The sequence below is a fragment of the Rosa chinensis genome, chromosome 7 (genome assembly GCF_002994745.2).
Source record: "Rosa chinensis cultivar Old Blush chromosome 7, RchiOBHm-V2, whole genome shotgun sequence".
Classification (NCBI taxonomy): domain Eukaryota; kingdom Viridiplantae; phylum Streptophyta; class Magnoliopsida; order Rosales; family Rosaceae; genus Rosa; species Rosa chinensis.
Window position 1 is genome coordinate 35,349,691 of NC_037094.1, and position 20,762 is coordinate 35,370,452.

The 20,762-nt window shown below is 38.7% G+C and overlaps 2 protein-coding genes and 1 long non-coding RNA gene across 3 annotated transcripts; all 3 read right to left on the minus strand.

The window, feature by feature from the left end:
* Positions 1 to 421: 421 nt before the first annotated feature.
* On the minus strand, positions 422 to 3,745 carry LOC112175311 (TMV resistance protein N). The gene is made up of 5 exons (XM_024312985.2): positions 3,488 to 3,745; positions 3,077 to 3,352; positions 1,467 to 2,964; positions 1,199 to 1,292; positions 422 to 789 (listed from the first exon to the last, which is right to left on the minus strand). The coding sequence occupies exons 1-4, from the start codon at positions 3,707 to 3,709 to the stop codon at positions 1,210 to 1,212; spliced, it is 2,079 nt and encodes a 692-aa protein (XP_024168753.1). The 5' UTR covers positions 3,710 to 3,745; the 3' UTR covers positions 422 to 789; positions 1,199 to 1,209.
* Positions 3,708 to 5,765, minus strand: LOC112175312 (disease resistance protein RPV1-like). Its single transcript, XM_024312987.2, has 2 exons — positions 4,838 to 5,765; positions 3,708 to 4,595 (listed from the first exon to the last, which is right to left on the minus strand). Exons 1-2 carry the CDS (start codon positions 5,419 to 5,421, stop codon positions 3,734 to 3,736), a joined length of 1,446 nt encoding a protein of 481 aa, XP_024168755.1. The 5' UTR covers positions 5,422 to 5,765; the 3' UTR covers positions 3,708 to 3,733.
* A 4,001-nt stretch (positions 5,766 to 9,766) lies between these two features.
* Positions 9,767 to 10,186, minus strand: LOC112175937. The gene is made up of 3 exons (XR_002926718.2): positions 10,044 to 10,186; positions 9,884 to 9,949; positions 9,767 to 9,801 (listed from the first exon to the last, which is right to left on the minus strand). It is a non-coding gene; the product is annotated as an uncharacterized LOC112175937 (long non-coding RNA).
* Between the last annotated feature and the right edge of the window lie 10,576 nt (positions 10,187 to 20,762).

Here is a 20,762-nt window from a genome sequence, read left to right on the forward strand (position 1 = left end):
TACTATTCAAAAGTGTAACCCAAAATTATTTCCCTCCAATAAGCTTTCCGCACCATAATATTCAAAACGGTGAATGGTCAATCAGCTTGGGGGAGGAGGTTGGATTAGGACGTCCAAAACATCCTATCTGTTGCCTGTGTGTCATGTAGCTGTTGGAGTAAAATAGTGTGTATTATTTTGGCCAAAAGAGAAAGAGATTAGTGCAGGCTTATGCACTAATATTGACACAAAAGCAATAGTAATTCGATGAATTTTCGTGGGTGTTTTGGATCAACACATAAATGGTGAACTTTGATTTTACATTTTATGAACCTTTTATTTGTCAAAAAAAATAAAAATCATACAGAAGCCTGACTAGCATCTTGCCTTCATGCAGCACACATAATTACTCGAAAGAGTTATGTAATTTGCTTGAAAATTATCATGCTTTGATTCATTTACATGGAAGACAGTGAGAGTATGAGAAAATAACCAGATAGCATCTCAAATTGAGTAAAACCACAAAAGGGAATCACAACGAAGCAAACAACAACAATTTATGTTCAAAACAGCACTGTTGAGACTTGAAAGTGTCCACAAGTTCATGATGGGATAATATCGCAGTTTAGCATCTGACTTGATCAACAAGACTGATTTCTTCACCTTTATCCAGCAAGTCACGGAATTAGTGCCTTCACTCCTGTGGTCATTCCAGTGATGCACCAAGGCAAGCGCGGTGATGCTACAGATCTTATTGACAACACTTGGTCCTTCAGCATCAGCAATCCTGTGACCATCCATTTCATTGATCTGCATTTGGGAAAAGTTTCATTAATTATATGATAAGCAACAAGTATCAGGCCTATCAATTAAATCCTAAACATAACGCAGACAATCTCATGGAATATTGAAACAAGGTGATGAAAAAAGCTCTTTTTCATTTTCAAGGAACATAACTGGATTGGATCTGTTGCCGAAAAATTGAAGACATCTCGTGTCAGTGGACTATAAAAGAGCATTCATCCATGCCAAAGCATAGGTTATACATACAATATAGTATACAAACTCCAACGTTCAACATTCACAAAAACACAAACGTGCATATAGCAGCTGTAGGAGGCTAGGTAAGTTCCTAACCTTTTATCACCCAAAAAAAAATAAAAAATGTTCTTAATCGTATACAAAATTCGGAATGGTGAAGAATATTTGGAGGACTAACCCAATTAAAAATCAATTCGGCTCTTGAGTCCTGACGGGTCCTTCTTCTCTTGAGCTGTGAGAGTCATTTGATTTGGGTTCATAAAAATGGTCCACTGTTATGAAAACAGGGGAAAGTTATCAACCAGCAGCAATTAATAATAACGAAAAACTGCATAATCAATTCTACAACATCCAGCAGTCAACTCAAGTCCTAACTGAGAAAACACCATAATCGATATTAACAAAACTAAAAAATGAAGTCTCTGCAACGAAAAAAAAAAAAAGACCTGCTTTGAGTCTATTCCTGAAGTTCAGTGCCCGGGATAGTTTCATACACACTTCATTTGGTGGCATAACCAGGTGAACTCCGCAGCGTTTCAAGGGAACCTTGTTGGAACGGAGATTTTGTTGAATACTAACTCGACAGATAAACGGTGGCAGCGAATCAAATGGAATTGTATCGAACGGAATATACTGCATCCCCAGAAGAGCCGAATCACCTTCATAGAAACAACGATCTGTCACTCTTGCTTCATTGATACGAATTTCGAATTGCCAATCTAGCACCTCTTCGCCAGCAACACATAGAGCCAATCCTGTGTTGTGCCATTTGAAATTAGGGAGGACTTGAATATAAAATTCAAACAGTCCATTCCCTATGAAATCCATTTGACAACTGAACCACATTGGAATTTCATGAATTGCTGGACATACAACCCCGAATGCAGACTTCTGAGAAGAGAGAAAAAGAGAGAAGAGATGGGCCTCCACATGATGATCAAACTTCTTCTGTGCCTCCTGAACCAGATTGTCACACAGTCTCCAACAATTGGTCAAGTCCAACCACTCAAACATTTGCGATTCTTGATGTTTCAAAATGTTTGATAACTTTGAAATTCTTTCCAATGATACGCAATCTCTCACATCTAATGCTACCAAATTTGGTGGAAGCCCCGGAACCTCTTGAAGCCTTTTGCACCCATTCAAGTTAAGCTTCTTCAAGTGGATAAACTTGGTAGCAAGGCAAGCGGGAAGACTAACAAAATTGCTTTCTGAAAAATTAAGCGTGTCTAAGGTGGAGGCACAACCAAGCGTCACGAGGAAATCACAGTTTGAAATATTGCATCCTCCCGCTTCAAAGTACTCTAGTGAAGGAAACGCTAAATTGCCTTGATCATCATCAGCACCAAAACTGTCACTATGACTTTCTCTTTCTGATGAAGTTACCTTGCTGCAACGTGAAATCTTTGAGTTAGACGTTGGAGTTGGCACTTCACAGTATTTCACCTTATTCGGAAATGGAAGCACCAGTTTTGGGCAACCAGTGAGTTCAAAATAAACTAGCTTTTGTAACTCATAAATGCTGAGTGGCAGATTCGAAAGGTTTTCACCTTTTTGTAACATAAAAAATTGAAGATTAAATAGATCATGTCCAATTGATGATGGCACTTCTTTGATGGCAGTTTCAGATACATTCATGTGTGTAAAGGATTCCATCCTTCCCTCAATTTCTGGGAAGTGCTTGAGCCTCTTGCAGCCTCTCAAATCAATATTTTGCAGAGATTTCATGTTGACTATTTTTGGAAACATCTTAAGGTTAGAGCAATCTTTAAGAATGAAGTCAACAAGCTTATCAAGGAATCCAACAGAAGGATGCAATTCAGCTAAACTTGTACAGGAATTTAAATCCAACCTCTCCAAATTTGGGAACATTCCAGACAAGTCGGGGAATTCTCTTAGGAATTTGCAACTTCTGAAGCTTAGAGATTTCAAATTTTGCAAATTCTGCAACACAAAAAGGAAGGATAATATGATGAGCTTCACAACAACTTAATTTTTGAATTGTAATATAGAAGCTGGTCAAAACAGCAAATGGATAATTAACAGCTTAAAATACCTTGAGTCCTTGCCCAAGTCGTGAGATACGACTGTTTGGCATATTGAGCTTGACTAGTTTTTGTGGATTGAAGTCGGATGGCAAATATTGTGCTGGGAATCCAGGCCAATCAAGGAACCTCAACTGATTTGGGAGATAATTAACCTCTCCAGAGAAGCGTGCATTAATGTTTATAAAAAGTTGAAGATTTTTCATCTTTTTAAAGCATTTAGCACTCAAGCATATCTCATCTTCTCTTGGTAGCTCTACTCTGATGCCTTTAACTTTTTTTGAGCCCTGATATGAACAAAAATATAGGATTAATTAGAACTGCAAGTACTATATAGTATAGAAGACTTTATTTTTTTCACAATTAGGAAGCTCTAGATACACACACACAAACACATAAAATGATTCATGTTCTATACTTACTGTATTTTCGGTTAAAACACGATAAACATCCTCATGAAACCATAGTCTGCTACGTCTGCCAGCATCTGCGGGTGACTCTTTACGAACAATTTCTTTTCCCATTTCCTCCAGCAAGTCATGCATCCAAATCTTTCCAGATTCACTAGTATTTACGAGGGCCTTTTCTTCAAGTACTTCAATAGCATGTAAAGGGTTGAGGTAAGAACCCTCTAGTGCGTGCATCACATACCCCTTATCTTCACCTTTTCAGAAACATGCAATGTCGAGAAATGCTTCTTTCAACGGATCTTCCAATGCATTGTAACTTCTTTGAAGGACTTTTTGGATATCGCTGTTAGGAAATCTTCTGTAACCATCTAATGCAGCATGCCATTGATTTATACCCTTACCACAGAGAAGTGAACCTAAAATGTTTATAGCTAATGGAAGGCCGTGAGCATACAGTAGAGCAGTATCAATTGGGAATTTCACACACTCATCTGGATTTCTGTTTTCCTTGAAGGCATTCAAAGTCAAGAGGTTACGAGCTTCATCATTATCTAATGCCTTGGCAGTATATATAGGATAGACTTGATGTGCAATTAGCAAATGTTTATCTCTTGTTGTTATGATAATTCTGCTTCCACAACCAAACCAATCCAATCCTCCAGCTAATTTGTCCAACTGGTTCAATTCATTCACATCATCAAGAACTAAGAGAACCCTTTTGCTACCCAACCTGTCCTTTATCACCTGAATTCCTCTATCAACATCGGTCATCTTCATTTCCTGGCCCCCTAAAATCTCATAAAGAAGATTATTTTGTAGTCGAACTAGGCCTGGATGGGGTACTGAATCTGCTCTAACATTTCCCAAGAAACAGCAACCTTCAAACTTATGGGCAATTGAGTTGTAAACAGCTTTAGCAATTGTTGTTTTGCCTAACCCACCAATACCCCATATACCAACCATGCGAACCTCACCACCTCCGACATCTAAAAGCTTAAGCATATCTTGTACACGAGAGTCTATTCCAACGGGATACTTTGCCACATTTAAATAGCTACGTTTTGATACTTGTGCTGAAATATCTTCAGCAATCTTACTAATAAACTTAGCTTCATGATGCCTGCCAATTCAAATGCAAAAAATATTTTATTAGACACAACTTTACGATGGAAACTTATACAAAATTTTATGAAACAACAATGTTTTCTTAAAGAACTAAACTTTAAATCGGATTGGAGCCTCCATGGTCAACTAAACAAATGAGTAAGTACTACTGAGGCATTTTGGAGATTACTATATGTGTGAGGGTTTGGCCTGTATCAAAAATTTCAAAAAAAAAAACTGAGAATTATGTAAATATACCCGTCCAAGAAAGTCCACCCTGATAAATTTGCTGCATCTCTAAGAGCCGACCTCCATCTTTGTACCTTGTCCATGTTGTCCTTGAATCTGCACTCATGTTTATCAAGTGCCTGACCAAATTTACCCTTCTGGTACCGTACGTCGGAAGGATCCAGCTTGTAAAACACCGGCCAAACCAATTGTTTCTTCAACTCCATACATTGAAGGATTTTAACAAGTTCATCCAAACACCACCCTGAGGATGCGTAGTTTTCAGAGAATATGACTATAGAAATCTTTGACCCTTCAATTGCTTTGAGAAGTGCAGATGATATTTCTTCTCCTTTTCTAAGCTCATCGTCATCGATGAAGGTATTAATTCCCTTCTGAACCAAATAAGTGTGCAAATGGCCTGTGAAGTTGTTTCGTGTATCCACACCTCTAAAACTCAAAAACACATCGTATGGACATGAACGGGTGAGAGGAGAAGAGGAAGGAGTCATTGAATCCGTAAGCAGAGGCTTCTTGGGAACGGAGCCATAGTACTGCCTCAGCTCCTCCTCGGTGATCTCGCCGAGCTGGACCGGCGGCGGCAGACGCTGCATCTCCTTCAAGCTCCTGGGCCGCTGGTGGGTATGGGACAACCCAAAAAGCCCAGAAAGCACATGGTAAGCTGTCACGAGCAGAGCCAAGAGTGTGAAGAAGGTCGCCGGAGATAGGCCTGTGTAGGCCACGATCGCCTCCTTCAGTGTTTCCCAGAGTGCAGAGCCATTTTGAGAGAGACAGAGAGAGAGAGAGAGAGAACTTTCTTTGACACGGATTCGAATATTCAAATAGCTACATTTTTGGTAATGAGTTCACACGACCGATGATATGAAGAGTTGGAGATCGATGGTAAACTGATGATCATGTAAAAGACAAATATGTATAACATATCTCTTACAATTATGTGGGCCTTGATGGAAGCTTCAGTGCAACTTCAGGCATGGAATGGTGCGAGCTTGTCAATGATATGATCTCTTATTATATAAGTATCAGATGGCCTCTTGCAGTTTCCTGAAAGCTTCAATGCAATATTCATCAACTATTTTTATCAACTGCTTATAGATTAGCCACAACGGTGTATCAGAGAAAAGGACGGCTAAGTGGCTAACCAATCGATCAAAGGACGACTTAAGTAATGATCTTTTATTGGAATAAAGTTGTAGGACTCGAGCAAACTTATTCAATTGCAACTGGATGAATTGCATGGGTCCTGTTAAGCATAATAAATTCTCTGCAACTTCAATTGTTGCTGCAGAGTGCAGACTGGAATGCTCAGCTCCTCTTGGCATGGTTTCTTTTTAATTGGCTTGTTACCTGGTTTTGATTTTTAACTTTTTATTCCGCTGTCCTATAGTTCTCTAGTTCTTGGTTTGGTTTCTTGACCTATTTTTGTACGAAAATTTCGTACTTGAGGCTTTGCCCTCTTTTAGCTAATACTAGCAAATTTGCCCGTGCTATGCTGCGGGTTAATTTTTTCTTTTTTTTGAAGTTTTACACGTGATAGATGAATATTTGATGGATTGTGTGGAAATATTGTTGATTGCAATTTGGTTAAAACTAACAATATAATCACTTGATAATACATAAGTAAATTGCTTAGTGCTTCATAACATTATATGGTAGAATTTTTATGCAAATCAAGTAGCAAAAAATTGAACACTAATTGTTTTTGTTGAAATTTGCAGATTTGGTCTTATTTGAACTTATTCGCACGTTACCCAAATTTCTCCACAGCAACCTATAAGTTCAAATCTAGTAAGATCTTTGATGGATGTTAGCTTCAACATATCCAGCTGATGAAGGCAGATTGAGACTTCTTTCTTGTATGATCTTAGCGGCTTCATGTTGCACATCTTGATTGGTAAATATAAGCATTACAGTTGGTCCATGCGCTGCAAGTTGCTTGGTAATTTAAAATCAGCCACCATCGGTGTTGAGATCAGTTGAACTGTTTGTCCAGAAAAGCAAGTTCAGTGCAATTTGAGAGAATTAATCGAATCAATGAAATTGGAAAAAAAACATTAGTATTAAGGATCTAACCCTACTGAAGATGGTGAAATGAGAATAAAGTTGAACATAATATGACTATGAATAGCAAAGAAAAAAGTAATGAATCTTTGACTAAAACTAATATTGGAGTGGTATCTGTTCATTCTACCCGGTACTGCTAATCATTCAGTTTAAAGTTTCAAAGAGTTAATCATAGAAAGTTCTCCCTGTGTTAATTGAGATAGTGCAAAGCGGTAACAAATTTGACACTTCAAGCAGAAAACGCATTTCTATTTTTTTTTTTTTACCATAACAGATTGAACAAAGAAAGAGAGGGTTTGTCTTGGCAACAAAAAAAGGAACCAACTATACCTCAAATGAATAAACTAAGGAATATCAAATTTGAAACTTTAAGCAGAAAACACATTTTATTTGTATGATATAAGATGTACAATCAATCTAGGATTAAACTAAAGCTATAACAATCCTTGTCAATATCTAAGTTATGAGTATTATTATTGCCTTGACTTCAAACTACAGGTCAAGCAATTACAGTCATTGGAAACTTTCTCAGGTCTGGCTAAGAACTAAAATGGTTTACTTACTTTTAATTACTACTAATTGAATTAATTTCTCGTGAGAAATTGTAAGCAGGCATTGATCAATAATTAGTCACTAGGAAATCAAATCAATAGTGAAACATAGAGCCATGAAAGTCTGCGAAACCATTACCAGTAATGCACAGTCCTCTCTAACGCACCAGCGTAGCAGAAAAAATCTCCAATCCATTTTGCGAGTTCAAGTGTAGTAAAGTAATGAAGATTGGCATCAACCGGTGATCCTGCCAACATAGGAGAGGTAGATATAAACTTCCTCTGAGTTGGCAGTAGCTTCAGAATGTAAATATCTGATTTCAAAAGGCATCAATAGTTTACCTTGTCTGGGAAGTGGTTGTGCAATTAGAGATTGCTTGTTCGTGTTAAGCTGTTATTCTAGATGATCCATAATCTAGTGAATGAGCTATAAAGTCAACGAAAAGAAAAACAATAATACAACTATGAATACCAAAGAAAAAATTAGCAAATCCATGTCCCATAAAAAAAACTTCTCTATATCTTGAATGATGTTAGTTGAAGATTAATAAATTTGCATACCAAAACCATGATCACTATGCTATCCATTCAAACTGAAACTTAAATCCAAAGTGTTTTATATTCAAATCTTCATACAAAAAAAACATAAAATTCAGAAACAAAACACCCAATCAAGACCACAAATTGACGCACCTAATAAAAACCCAAATCACAACAAAGAAAGAAAAACCCAACCTTAACTTAATAGAACTGAAAAAATCAATCAAACACATACCTCTTTTGCTCCTAAAACCTGTCTCCTAAACTCAATCAAAATCTGGGCACGCACTTCCTCCAAAACAAACCCAAGCGTAGCTCCTAGAGATGATCAAAATCTTCTGGAAAACTCCCACCCAATCTCTGCTTCTTTTCCTGAAAGCTCCCTCCCATTATTTAGCAATGATCAACTCAGTTATCTATAGTAGCAGGTCTGCATCTTTAAGGGAATTAAAAATCTTCTCAGAGAAGGATATGTTGCCATCTTTGAGGTCCAGTGAGATAAATGACCTTCCACTGAAATTTTATCTTCTAGATGTTATTAAGCTTCTACATATTTTTCTATGACAGGGGTACAGTGCCAAATGCACACGGTGTGTGGAATGTATGTAAGGTTTTATTGATAAAGTTCAAGCAATATACATTACAATCTTCTAATCAAGAGAACATGAATAAGGAAATCAAGAGGCTCTTCAATCATGAATTGACGAAGCTAAAGGAAAAGGCTTGCCAATAATAGAAGTATCCTTACCTGCACATGTAATGTTGATGTGTCTTCATATTGATTAACTATACTTTTCCTTCAAAGGTGTGCACCATAGAAGCTGTTGGCAATATTATTGAAAGGGAATGCTGGACATGGCAGCGTAGCAGTGATGAAATATTCAAAAATAGAGAAACAGAATAATTTAAATTAAGTTGAATCTCATTTGCATCATGAAGAAATTGGTGGATCTCTTGATGTCCTTCTCTTAAAATTGGTAATTAAGAATATGAAAAGTTCACAATTTTAAGGGGGGCTTGGTTCTCAAGGAACAATATAAAATGTGGAAGATTGACTACCTTTTATTAGAACTTTTATATGGAATGAGGACATGGTAGAGCAGCATATATAGATGAAATCGAAAACTTAAATTAAAGTTGAATGTGATTGCACCAAAACTCTGAAATTGAAGTGTCTGGCTAGCATTATGAGGTGGTTTGACTGAGCATGAAAAAAGAACTCTTCTAGTTTGACGGAGCATGAAATTGAAAAAAGAACTCTTAATTGGAGAATTAAGCCTTAGTTGGATATTAAATTGATTATCAATCAATTTTACAAACACTTCTATGTAAACTATAAAATCCGCATACCTGAGCAGAACCAAGATCAAATATGTTTCCAGCAAATATCCCTCTAATCAGATTCTCTACCCGCTTGCCTTCATCTTGAATAGCATCATTACGATCCACCACATTCTCAAACAGGGTTATGGCCTTTGCATTCTCTTCATCCTGAAGTGTCCAATCACAATTCCAAACTCCAATTCAGTCAAGTACACAATTCATTACGATAAACTACCGTACAACAGTTAACAAAGTCACTGACCTTGACTTTCTTGAATATATCTCTGAACCCCAACTCCCTACTCACGAAGTCTGTAAAGTAGCTAAAAAAATCCCCCAACCCAACCCAAACCCCCACAAAACAGTTCATATCAACACAATAACAGTAACATCAGCACTGAAGTGGCAATCAAAATTAACATAATGCTTACAATGCAATCAGGCGGACTGTGACTCTCAGCTTCCTTCTTCAAGTCCTCAAGTATTTCAGAGTACCTTTAAGGCATAATCACAAACATGTTATAGGCATTTCGAAAACTAAACTAATCACTTGATTCAGTTTCAGTGTAGTTTATACCTCTGAGCAAACGTTTCAGCTTTAGCAGGAGCATCATTGACTGAAGCATCACTCTCAGCTCGCTTCCTGCTCCAAAAAAAAATGGATCAAAATTCACAAACAAAATAAGAAAAACGAAGTAATTAGGGTTTAGGGAGCTGAAAAGAAAAATGGGGATTACTTGAAGGAAGGGATGGAGTTGAGGAAGAGGTCGATCCAAGCAATCTCAGTGGGGGTGGGCTTGCGGGGATTGTCGGAGGGGAAGCGGTAAGGGATGGTGCAGGCTCTGTAGTTCGATTCAATCGGCGTCGTCAGCAGTGGAAATGCCACCAATTCTGAAGTCAATCTTGGTCATACGGCCATAGAAGACAGAAGAAACCGATGGAAGGTCCCCGTTTGGTTGACATGAATATCAAAATAAGAAAATAATTTATTTTCCTTTCCGATATGGAATGGAATAAGTTCTGATATTTTCATAAGAGTGTTTGGAACATTACTGAAAATTAAATTCTGGAATTAATTTTTCATTCCTATTGTAGAGTTTGGTAAGTTATAAGAATGAAATATATATTAATTTTTCATTCCTATTGGTAAGTCATAAGAATGAAATATAAAACTATAATTTTCAATAACACATTTTTACTAATTAAAGTACAAATATGACATCAACTTGTAATTAATATTAGTGGAGGAATATAATTTTTTTAGAGGTATAATTTTGTCTTTGAAAGTGGGAAATGGAAATAGAATACCACCCCTGACTATGTAATTCTATTAAGGCTTTATGAGGGAGTCAATTTCCAGTCAAATCTCATTTTTTTTATTTCCTTTCCAATCTCTTATTACAACTAAATGACACATTTAAATGAAAAATGAAATTAATTCACATTCCATACCATGATTTCCTGCCATCCAAGGGCAAAAGCATATTTTCTGTCCCTTATGAACAGTGGGAACAGTGAACTCATCTTTAATATTAGTAATAATAATAACTAGCATTCATGCCTGCGTGTTGCTACGAGTTTTGGAACAAAATGTGCAAGTCTTGAAAGATGGAAAGTTTAGTTCACAATTAAAATAGATGTTGGTTTACTAACATTACCATTAATATAGATGTTCTGGTAATGTTCAAATATATATTACAACTGCGGTTAAAACAGCTTCCCAAAAATACATTGATCTACTTATAGGCTAACCTAGTTAGAATTGTTGCTTCATTTATTTGCCAAAAAGAGATGTGAAAAATACAAAAAGTGATATCAGTTATTGAGAAGTTAGCCTAGTGATGATTAGCTATGGAGGTTGTCCAAAAAGCTGCTTCCTCCATTTCTATTTACACAAAAAGTGACATGATATTTCAATCCACTTTTTCCTTGTTTATAGTGTCTGTGGATGATGCTGCTAAATCAATGCTTCACTCCCAGTTATTATGAAAGTAAGAAGTTATAGAAGAAGTCAAAGAAGTGATAGGTAACCAACCATATTTGCAAAAAAGGATTTTTAAAACCTCTAAGCATAGCACAAAGCCGAGAAAAACAGAGAGAATTATCTTTTTAGTAGAGAATATCTAACCTCATGTCATTGAAATAAAGCAGAAACAATGATCAACTCCATACAATAATCCAATAGACAATAATCCAGGAGTTGAATTGTGTGCAAGAGGTACAAATTTTTTCTTCTCTAAAACTTCTGAAATTATCATTTTGGTTATTCAAAACTCCTCAATTACTGCAAGAGATGCATGCTTTGAGTTGCTCTAGAAACAAATTTTAAAATTTTAAAGCATGCATCTGTCACACATGTCCTTGTATTGAAATATGACTGAAAATAATCTTCAATTTTACCCAATATGTGATCATTGTTCAATAATACTAATGTTAATATCTCTGTTAGTGTTGCTTAGGTAGATTAGATTAGATAAGTGTGTATATAATAAGCAACCCGGGCATACTTGATTGCTTCTACTACAAAATCATAATCAATTTTATAATTTGATCATTGATTAATGGTCATGAAACATTGGAAAATAATCTGTCTCCATAGAAAGTAAAAAAAAGCAAGAGATAACAATCATGACAAACCATACCTCAAGAGAAAGACAACTTCATCAAGCAAGCAAAGAACAACAATCCAAAAATTAGAGGACAGAGTAATACTATCACCTCCCGTTTTTGTTTATTCAAATCCCTACCAAATGCAGACAATTTTATGTTACTACAATGAAAACAAAAAACTGAAAGATAAATCACAGAATCTCAGATTTAAAAATAAATAAAAAACCCAACAAATCAGAGCAAATACCCACCACTTCTCTTCTTTCAATCAGGCAACAACCCCACTCCCCTCATTCTCCTTCTTTCAAGCAAGCAAGAGCTCCGCTCCTCTGTGCTTGACAAATAACAAAACCCAAAAACAAACCCAAACTCTATAAACCTTTAATGAACAACTAAAACTGACAATCCTAAGATTATGAACAAATGGAACAAAACTCATCAAAACTATGAATCATAATCAATAATAAACCCATATCAATTTTCGGACAAAAAAAAAATCAAAAAATCTCAGCCAAGATCGCAGATTAAATACTTGTTACTCCCTCTATTTTGCTCCATAAAACAGTTCAATCCAAGAGTAAAGGGCACTGATCAGACCAGACCCTTGTCAGTTGTCCTTTTGTTGCGTCACTATGGACTTGCACGATGGGTGGTCTTCCTAGCACATTATTGGAGCCGTTGTTTAACGGCCATAGAGTTGGTCGCAGCCCTCAACTAAAGGAGTTATGGGTAGCTTGTTTATGCTCAACCTTGTGGTTCATTTGGCGAACAAGAAATGGGTGCAAGTTTGAAGGTATTGTGCCCAAAGCTATGCATGCTTGTAGGATGATCTCAGGTTATGTAAATACTTCCAGCCGTATAGCCACTGGCTGCATGTTCAACTCTATCCAGGATCTTTGTGTGGTTAAACAATTTGGGGTTCCTTGTAAACCTCGTCATGCACCCCGTATCATAGAGGTAAATTGGCATCCCTTTTAATTGGTTGGGTTAAAATTAATACGGATGGAGCATGGAAAATGAACTCACCGAGTGCGGGTTATGGTGGAGTTTTTCGAGATTATAAGGGTGAGGTTCTTGGTGCTTTCTCCTCCAGTTTAGATATCCCAACCTCAGTTGCAGCTAAAGTAATGGCAGTAATCAAAGCTATTGAGTTGGCTTGGGTTCGGGACTGGAAGCACTTTTGGCTAGAAGTTGATTCATCTCTTGTTCCCACATTCCTTCGCTCTCCTCATATGGTACCTTTGCAACTTCGAGTGGAGTGGGGTAATTGTTTTCATTGGATTTCTCAGATGCACTTTCATTCTTCACACATTTATAGAGAGGGTAATCAAGTTGCTGATGGTTTTGCTAATTTTTGTGATTCTTTGTCTAATATGATTTGGTGGCATTCAATTCCTCAATTTGCAATTACTTTTTGTGCCCGAGACCGTGTAGGTCTTCCTAATTTTCGTTTTAGTTAATTTGTAGTGCTTTAGTTGTTCTTGAAGAGGCATGTCTCTTCAATCTTTCGAGGGGTAAGGTTGTTGTCTTCCCCTTCCACCGTCTTGATGTACTCGTTTTTCTTTTTCTTTTAATAATTTTCCCTCGCACTGTTGACGTTTGCTAAAAAAAAAATCCTGTTTTGGAGAAACAGGAATTGAGAGAAAATTGTTGTGTATTCTTATTGATAATAGGGGCCTCTTTATATAGAGGATTATCTAAATCGTACAAGAAAAGATAATCATACATTGAATGGATATCTCTAAGATTCTCCGAGATTATCTCTAGTTAATAACTCTATTACCACTGGGTTAAGTAACCTAGAGTTTAGGCCAGACACAATTTGGATTTACTTAAACATTCTCCCTTGTGTCGCCCAAACGTGGTGCTTCTCTCGTTGCCTCGTTAAAAACCTTGCCGAGTAACAAAAACCCTGTGGGACAAAAATAACCTCGGTCGAAGGGGAAAAAGAGCACAACACACCTTTCAAGTTTCGAGACCATACATATAGACATCTCCCTCTGATGACTATGGTCATGAGAGTTCGGATAACTTCCGCAAACGATGCTACTAACATGTTCCTCGAAAGCGGAATTTAGGCAATGACTTAGTGAGCAAGCCTGCCATACTATCCTCAGATTGAACCTAGTTCACTTTGATCTTGAGGAGAGTTTGTTGTTGTTGATTATCCTTGGTGTTGTCGCTTTTGATGTACCCTTGCTTCATTTGTTTAAAACAAGTAGCATTATCCTAAATGCTCGTAGGCTCATCTGTGGTAGACTTCAAACCACAATTTTTTGAACATGCGTAATTATGGATCCAATCCATATACATTCACAAACCACTTTGTGAAGAGAAATGATCTCTGCATTGTTTGAAGATATAGCGACTAGGGTCTGTTCTGTAGACCTCCAGATGTCACGGTCTTTATCCATGGTGAACGTACACTTAACCAGTTTGGGAATGACCTTTGTATGGGTCAGAGAGATACCCAATATCTGTAAAACCTTCCAAAACACATGTCGTTTTGGGATGGTAATAGTGGACGTAGGCTAGTGTTGGCGGCATTCCTGGTGTGTGATGGGTCTGAATCCATCACCTCTCTGTAGGGATAGAACAAGTCCACATCAATTGTACATCTCAAGTACTGAAAGATGTATTTTACACAAATCCAATGATGTCGCGTTGGTGCAAAGCTATATCAAACTAACAAGTTCATGGCAAATGAGATGTCCGGTCTTGTTCATTAAGCTAAGTACAAAAATGCGCCTATTGTACTTATGTAGGGCACTTCCGCCTCTAGCACATCTTTGCCATCATCCTTCGAACGAAGAGGATCATTTTCAGGATCAAGACTACGGACAATCATAGGGGTGCTTGGAGGCTTGACCTTGTCAAAATTCCTAAGCATCTATCAACACAATGCTCAAGTTCCAAACGGAGACATAATCGTGTTCTCCCAAAATCCTTCATCTCAAACTCGGATTTCAAGTGTTCAGCGGTTTCCCTTAACTCTTTAAGGGCTTCCAATGAAAATCATGTCCAATATGACCTGCGATAGAATCTAGAACTTGTTATGGAAATGCGCGAGCATATCCCTTCCCAATCAAGTAGTCACTTTAGTGAGCGTTTCAATCTTATTGTAAACGCGCTCCGTGGTCTAGAGCCTCTTGACTTGGGTAAATGAAGTTCACCATGAACCTTCATGTATATTCCGTATCTAGATCCCCATAGAGATACGTAGTGACCACATTTGTAAGTTGCATGTTCAGTTATTTGGAAACTACCAAACTGACAGGATAGTGGAGTGCAATGACATCCATTACGAGAGAATATATCTCATCGTAGTCGATTCCAGGGAGTTATGTGAGAAGACTTGCGTTATAAGGCCAGATTACTATCTCTTTTTCTCATCACGCTTTCTAACGAAGACCCATTAGTCAACTGGTTTTATGTCAGGAAGTGTTGGCATCACTGGCTCAAAAACCTTCCTTTTCGTTAGAGAATCCAACTTAACTTGGATCGCATCTTTCCATTTAGGCCAAATTTCTCTACGTTGGTATTCATTCATCAACGGAGCGTGGTTCGATATCATTAGACTCAACAAACTCATGCGTAACGAAATGCGCAATTACATCATCAATCATGATGGAGTTTCTATCTCACGTCTCATGTACACTAGTGTAATTTTCAAAGAGCTCTATATTCTTAGGAATAGGTTCTGACGTTGAGGCGTCCCCCAACGATAACCATAATCCGGAAGATACTTATGAGACGGATTTTGAGTGTCGATGATCCAAGGATTGAGCAAAGTATCCTTCGAACCCACGGACCTCTCACGCATCCTAGCTGGGGCCATGGCTTGTAACGCTAGAGTGTCACTCTCTTTGGCGTTAGCACCATGCCTACCTCCGTGTAGGGTGGCACTATGTCCTCTCGTAGGGACGTTCATCCTTGCAGGCATGTTTGCAGCATATTTGTGTGATCTCGTCACTTTAACGAAGATCGAGATGAGACATAGTGGGGAGAGACCATGACAATTCCTGTCGTTCCTATTGAACATTCGTGTTCTTATCTCCCCCTAACGACGGGAAGACTGTCTCATTAAAGTGACATCCGCAAATAGCGGTAAGGAGATTGCCTAGCAAGGGCATTAAGTGGCGAACGATTGTTGGAATCTCAAATCCAACGTAGTTGCCCATTCGTCTGTAAGGACCATCATAGAGCGATGTGGCAGCGCAATTGGCACATAAATGGCACACTCAAATATGTGTAAGTATGATACTTGTACCCATTCACTAGCTATAATGCAGAGGTAGATTGAGTGGCAGTGGATCGTAGACAAATTAACATCACTGCATGCGATATTGCATCACCCCAAGTGGATATAAGGAGATTGGTGTGCATTACCAATGTCTTGACTACCATCGTAGTCATATCCGAGAGACCATTTGGATGTGTACATGGGAATATGATGTCCAACATCGGTCCTATTGCAATAACCATCAAAAGTCTTCAATGTAAACTCTCTAGCATAGTCAAATCTAATTGACTGAATATGATGATTCGGGGAGTGAGCCTGTTGTCATATGATATGTGCTAGGAGTGTAGCATAAGCAGAATTACAAGTGGACAATGGCACAATACGTGACTGCGTGTTTGCATGTCAACCAACATCATGAGATATTTAAAAGTCCGCAAGTTGGTTGAATCAGTCCATAGAATCCTCATGGATTTTGTGTAAGAACAGAATGAGTATTTTCATATCCTTTGCATAGGATGGTCTCAGTCCTAATTTCCCTAAGGAACGGGCTTTGTAAAACGAGCGAGAGGCCTTAAAATCAACCAATGAGGATTTTGGTTGGGTCGACTAAGCGTCTGAAACGCTATTTGAAGCAAAGTTGGTGATTGCAACATCACTTGGGGCGTCATCACCATGATGTACGCTATCCATGGCATCATGGATAAGGACTATGCCAGCCCTAGGCTCGTGGTGGACTGCGGCGGCAACTCCAGAGGCAGCGGCGATGGTCACACTCTTAGTCTAGGAGTCAACTTTTGATTCATGCTTCGTTTCGCTCGAAAGAAAGGAGGTCAATGTAAAGTCTTTAGTAGACGGATCATCATATTTTATGACTAAGATGACCTATCCTGTCGTAACAAAGCCAATATGTGTCTAAATCCAAGAGATTTTCTCTCATAACTTTATTAGATTTAATAGCTTGAATAGTGACATAGAGTCTACTAGAGAGACACATAAACTTCTTTAAGATGCGCCTTTATTCGCAATCGTTAGAGGCATTGCAAAGGAACTCAGTTCCGTTCTCTACATGCGTTTTTGCAAGGAATCCGTTGGCTATTCATAGGTGCATTTGTCCTAGGTGCGTAGAGAGTTTCTGTGATAGTAATCAAGTTGCCATTTGGCAAGGGGAACTTGGGCTATTCCATGTCCTTGAATTAATATTGATGACCCAGCCATCGTAGTCACAAAAGTAATATGCTCATAATCAAAATGGAGTTATATTGAAAAGAACTCAAAATTTTATTCATAAGCCAACGGAGTACATCATTGTCTCTTAACCATTGGGAGAATCTAATCTAAATGCTAGCTAATGCAAAACAAAGGTAGTCGTTTGACTTCTTTCAGTAACTCTAAAAGAAATATGACCAGGTGAGTAGAGAGATGTCGGTAGAGCAAAGTTCGCTTAAGTACCACTTATCTCAAAACCTTCCTAGACATCATACTCATTTTGGATGAGCCTATGTGAAGAAAAACTAAACCAATGGCATTTACTACAAAGTATATGGCAATTGCCTATTACATCTCTTGGAAAAATAAAGACTTAAACAGAATTGACAATCTATTGATCTCAGCCAGTGTAGTCTTCAACCCTTCACTCTAGATCATCTTCTTGATCTTCCTGTTCCACATAGTGAGCTTCTCTTGCTTCACAATATGCTTTGTAGGCGGTGACAATTTCTTCACAAGTTCTACAAATGTGTGCCCAATGACCGGATGCTCCATATCAAGAACATACAACTCTTTGCTCAGACTTCATTGATTGAGGCACTTTGAAAGCGTCATTTAGATGGCTCTTAGTGTTGGTGGGGCCACCAACATGGCCAGAGGTGTTGCCTCCCTCTCTCTTTCCACGTTGACCTCTTCGGTTCCGTGTTTGCCTATTTTGGCGGTTACCTTCCCAAGCAGAGCTATTATATGGACCAGAAGGTCCAGAAGTATCCCTAAGATTAGGGTTTCAGTCTTGGCGCCTTCTCTTAGGGGCGTGACTATAATTGGATTTCGGAATATGCTCTGTTTCCACGGATCTCGAATTATAGTTTTTCACAAGGATGTTGTCATATTTTTCAGTGACATTCATAGCTCCAATGAGCTCATGAAACCTTGTGATCCGTCCTGCAGTAACATCGATTCGATAGTTCTCAGCAACCATCAATGCAGAGACTAGGAAGGTAGAGAGAGTCTTCTCAATCAACATCGCATTTGTGATCTCTTTACCATAGAATTCCATTAAGGATTTAATGCGAAATGCTTCCGAGTTGTAGTCAAGAACAGACTTGAACAGACTTGAAATCACAGAAGCGGAGGTTATGCCATCTCACTTCTAGGTTAGGAAGCAGGGAGTCACGGACGTTGCCAAATCTTTCTTTGAGTGAGACCCACAGCCTTCTGGGCTCTTCTTCATTCATACACTCGTACTGGAGCGAATCATCAATATGACGAGTTATTAGGAAGATGGCTTTCACCTTATTTGCCTCTAAGGCTGCTCTATTTTCTGCCAAAGCTTGAGCTTGCTCAACAGTTAGCACGTCCTGGTTAGGCTCGAGAATCATATCCAAGATTCCATCAGCCTTCAGATGCTGGCAGACATCACGAACCCACCTGTGATATCCAGAGCTAGTTGTTCCCATTGGAGCAAAGTCCAATTTGTTCAGGTTACTCATCCTAAAAGAGAACAAGAAAAAGGGTTAGCTTCGGAGCGAAAAAGCTACCACGAAAACATATAAAATTCGTGAGCGTAATCGCTTCCAAGAAATTCAATTTCAAGAGGTATTGGATTAGATCGAAACAATGATGTAAGTAGTCGATCAAAAATTCTCTACAAACTCTAAGTTTGGAGATTTCAACAAGTTCCAAGCTTGGAGTGAGCACGAAGCCCCACAATTTGGCTTAATTATATCTCCCCTATGATGAAGAAAGGGGGGGGGGGGTAGAAGAAGGGAGTTTGCAAGTCCCCGAGAAAAAGAAGAGAAAAGAAATAAAAACTTCAAAAACGGGAACTTTTAGAAGAAGAAGAAAACCTCGAAATCGGTCGCCAGAGAAATTTGACAGGAAAAGTGGTCGGAAAAAGTCGCCGGAAAATGGTTGGAAAAGTCGCAGGAAAAGTGACCGGCGGCCGCTGAAAAAGTTGCCGACAGTGGTTGACAAGTGGAGGTTGACCGGAGGTGGTTGACCTGTGGGCTGGAAAGTTGACTTCTTTTGGGCCGCTGGACTTATTCTGGGTCACTGGACTTCTTCTAGGCCATTGACTTTCTGGGCTGGTCTCCTTTTTTAAAAAAAAATTTTCTTTCTTTCTGCAATGGGCCACACAACCTTGGGCCTGCTCTTCTCCTTCTCTGGGCTGGGTTGCGTCTGAGTCTGGGGGCTGCGCCTTTTTTTTTTTTTTCTTTTCCTCTTTCTGGGCCCGCCTCTCTCTTCTTCTTTCTAGGCCGCACCTTTTTCTTCTTCTTTCTGGGCTGGAAAGAAGGCAATGATCTGGGAGTCACAGCGGTTCAGGTATGTGCGGCGCTTCTACAAGCCGGTCCGGCCACTTTCTGGCCGGTTCTGGCGGTGGTGTTTCCTGTGAAGGATTCTGGACTCAGGATGCCGGTGTTGGCCAAATATGACGGTGGAAGGTGACCTGGAAGGATGCGAACTAGGCAGAGGTTGTTTTTATTTTCTAGAGACCGGTTCAATGCTTTTCTGGCAGGTTCAGGTGATGCTGCCGGCGGTTCTGGGCTCGTGGGATCGAGAGGTTCAAGGTGTGCTGCGGAGGGCAAAAGGTTTCAAGGTTTTGTATTCGGATTTAGGGTTTTGGCTATTAGGTTTTAGGGTTAGAGTGTCGTGCTGATAATGTGTTTTAGAGAAACGGGAATTAAGAGAAAATTGATGTGTATTCTCATTGATAATAGGGGTCTCTTTATATAGAGGATTACAATGCATAGAATTTGAATCGTACATGAAAAGATAATCATACATTGAATGGATATCTCTAAGATTCTCCGAGATTATCTCTAGTTAATAACTCTATTACCACTAGGTCAAGTAACTTAGAGTTTGGGCCAGACACAATTTGGATTTACTTAAACAAATCCAAATTTTTTAAATAAAACAGATTAGTCTTTACACAATAGGTCTAAAATGATTATTTTACCTCTCACTTTTTATTTTTTTTAAATTATTCTCTCTCTCTCTCTCTCTCTCTCTCTCTCTCTCTCTCTCTCTCTCTCTCTCTCTCTCTCTCCCCCCCCCCTCCTAAAAACAATCCCTAAACTCCATCAAATCACAGTGTGTAGATACCTCTACTAGCAAGCTAGTTTGCTAGCTATCTCACCAAGCATAAGTAACACCCTCTTAGGGGGGCCCACAAGCCATGGTGGGGCCAACCGCGACATGCATACCGTATCCCGACATACAATCTACCCCGTGGTAGTCAGAAGAGGCCAAGACCTCGCCGGGAAGCAACCTTTCCGGCCTTGCCAATATGCCTCCACAATATGTATTTCTAGACTAGAATGGGACTTCTTGTCCCACATTGAAGAAAATGTAAAGGAAGGAGCCTCCCTTCCCTATATAAGAAGACTCCTTC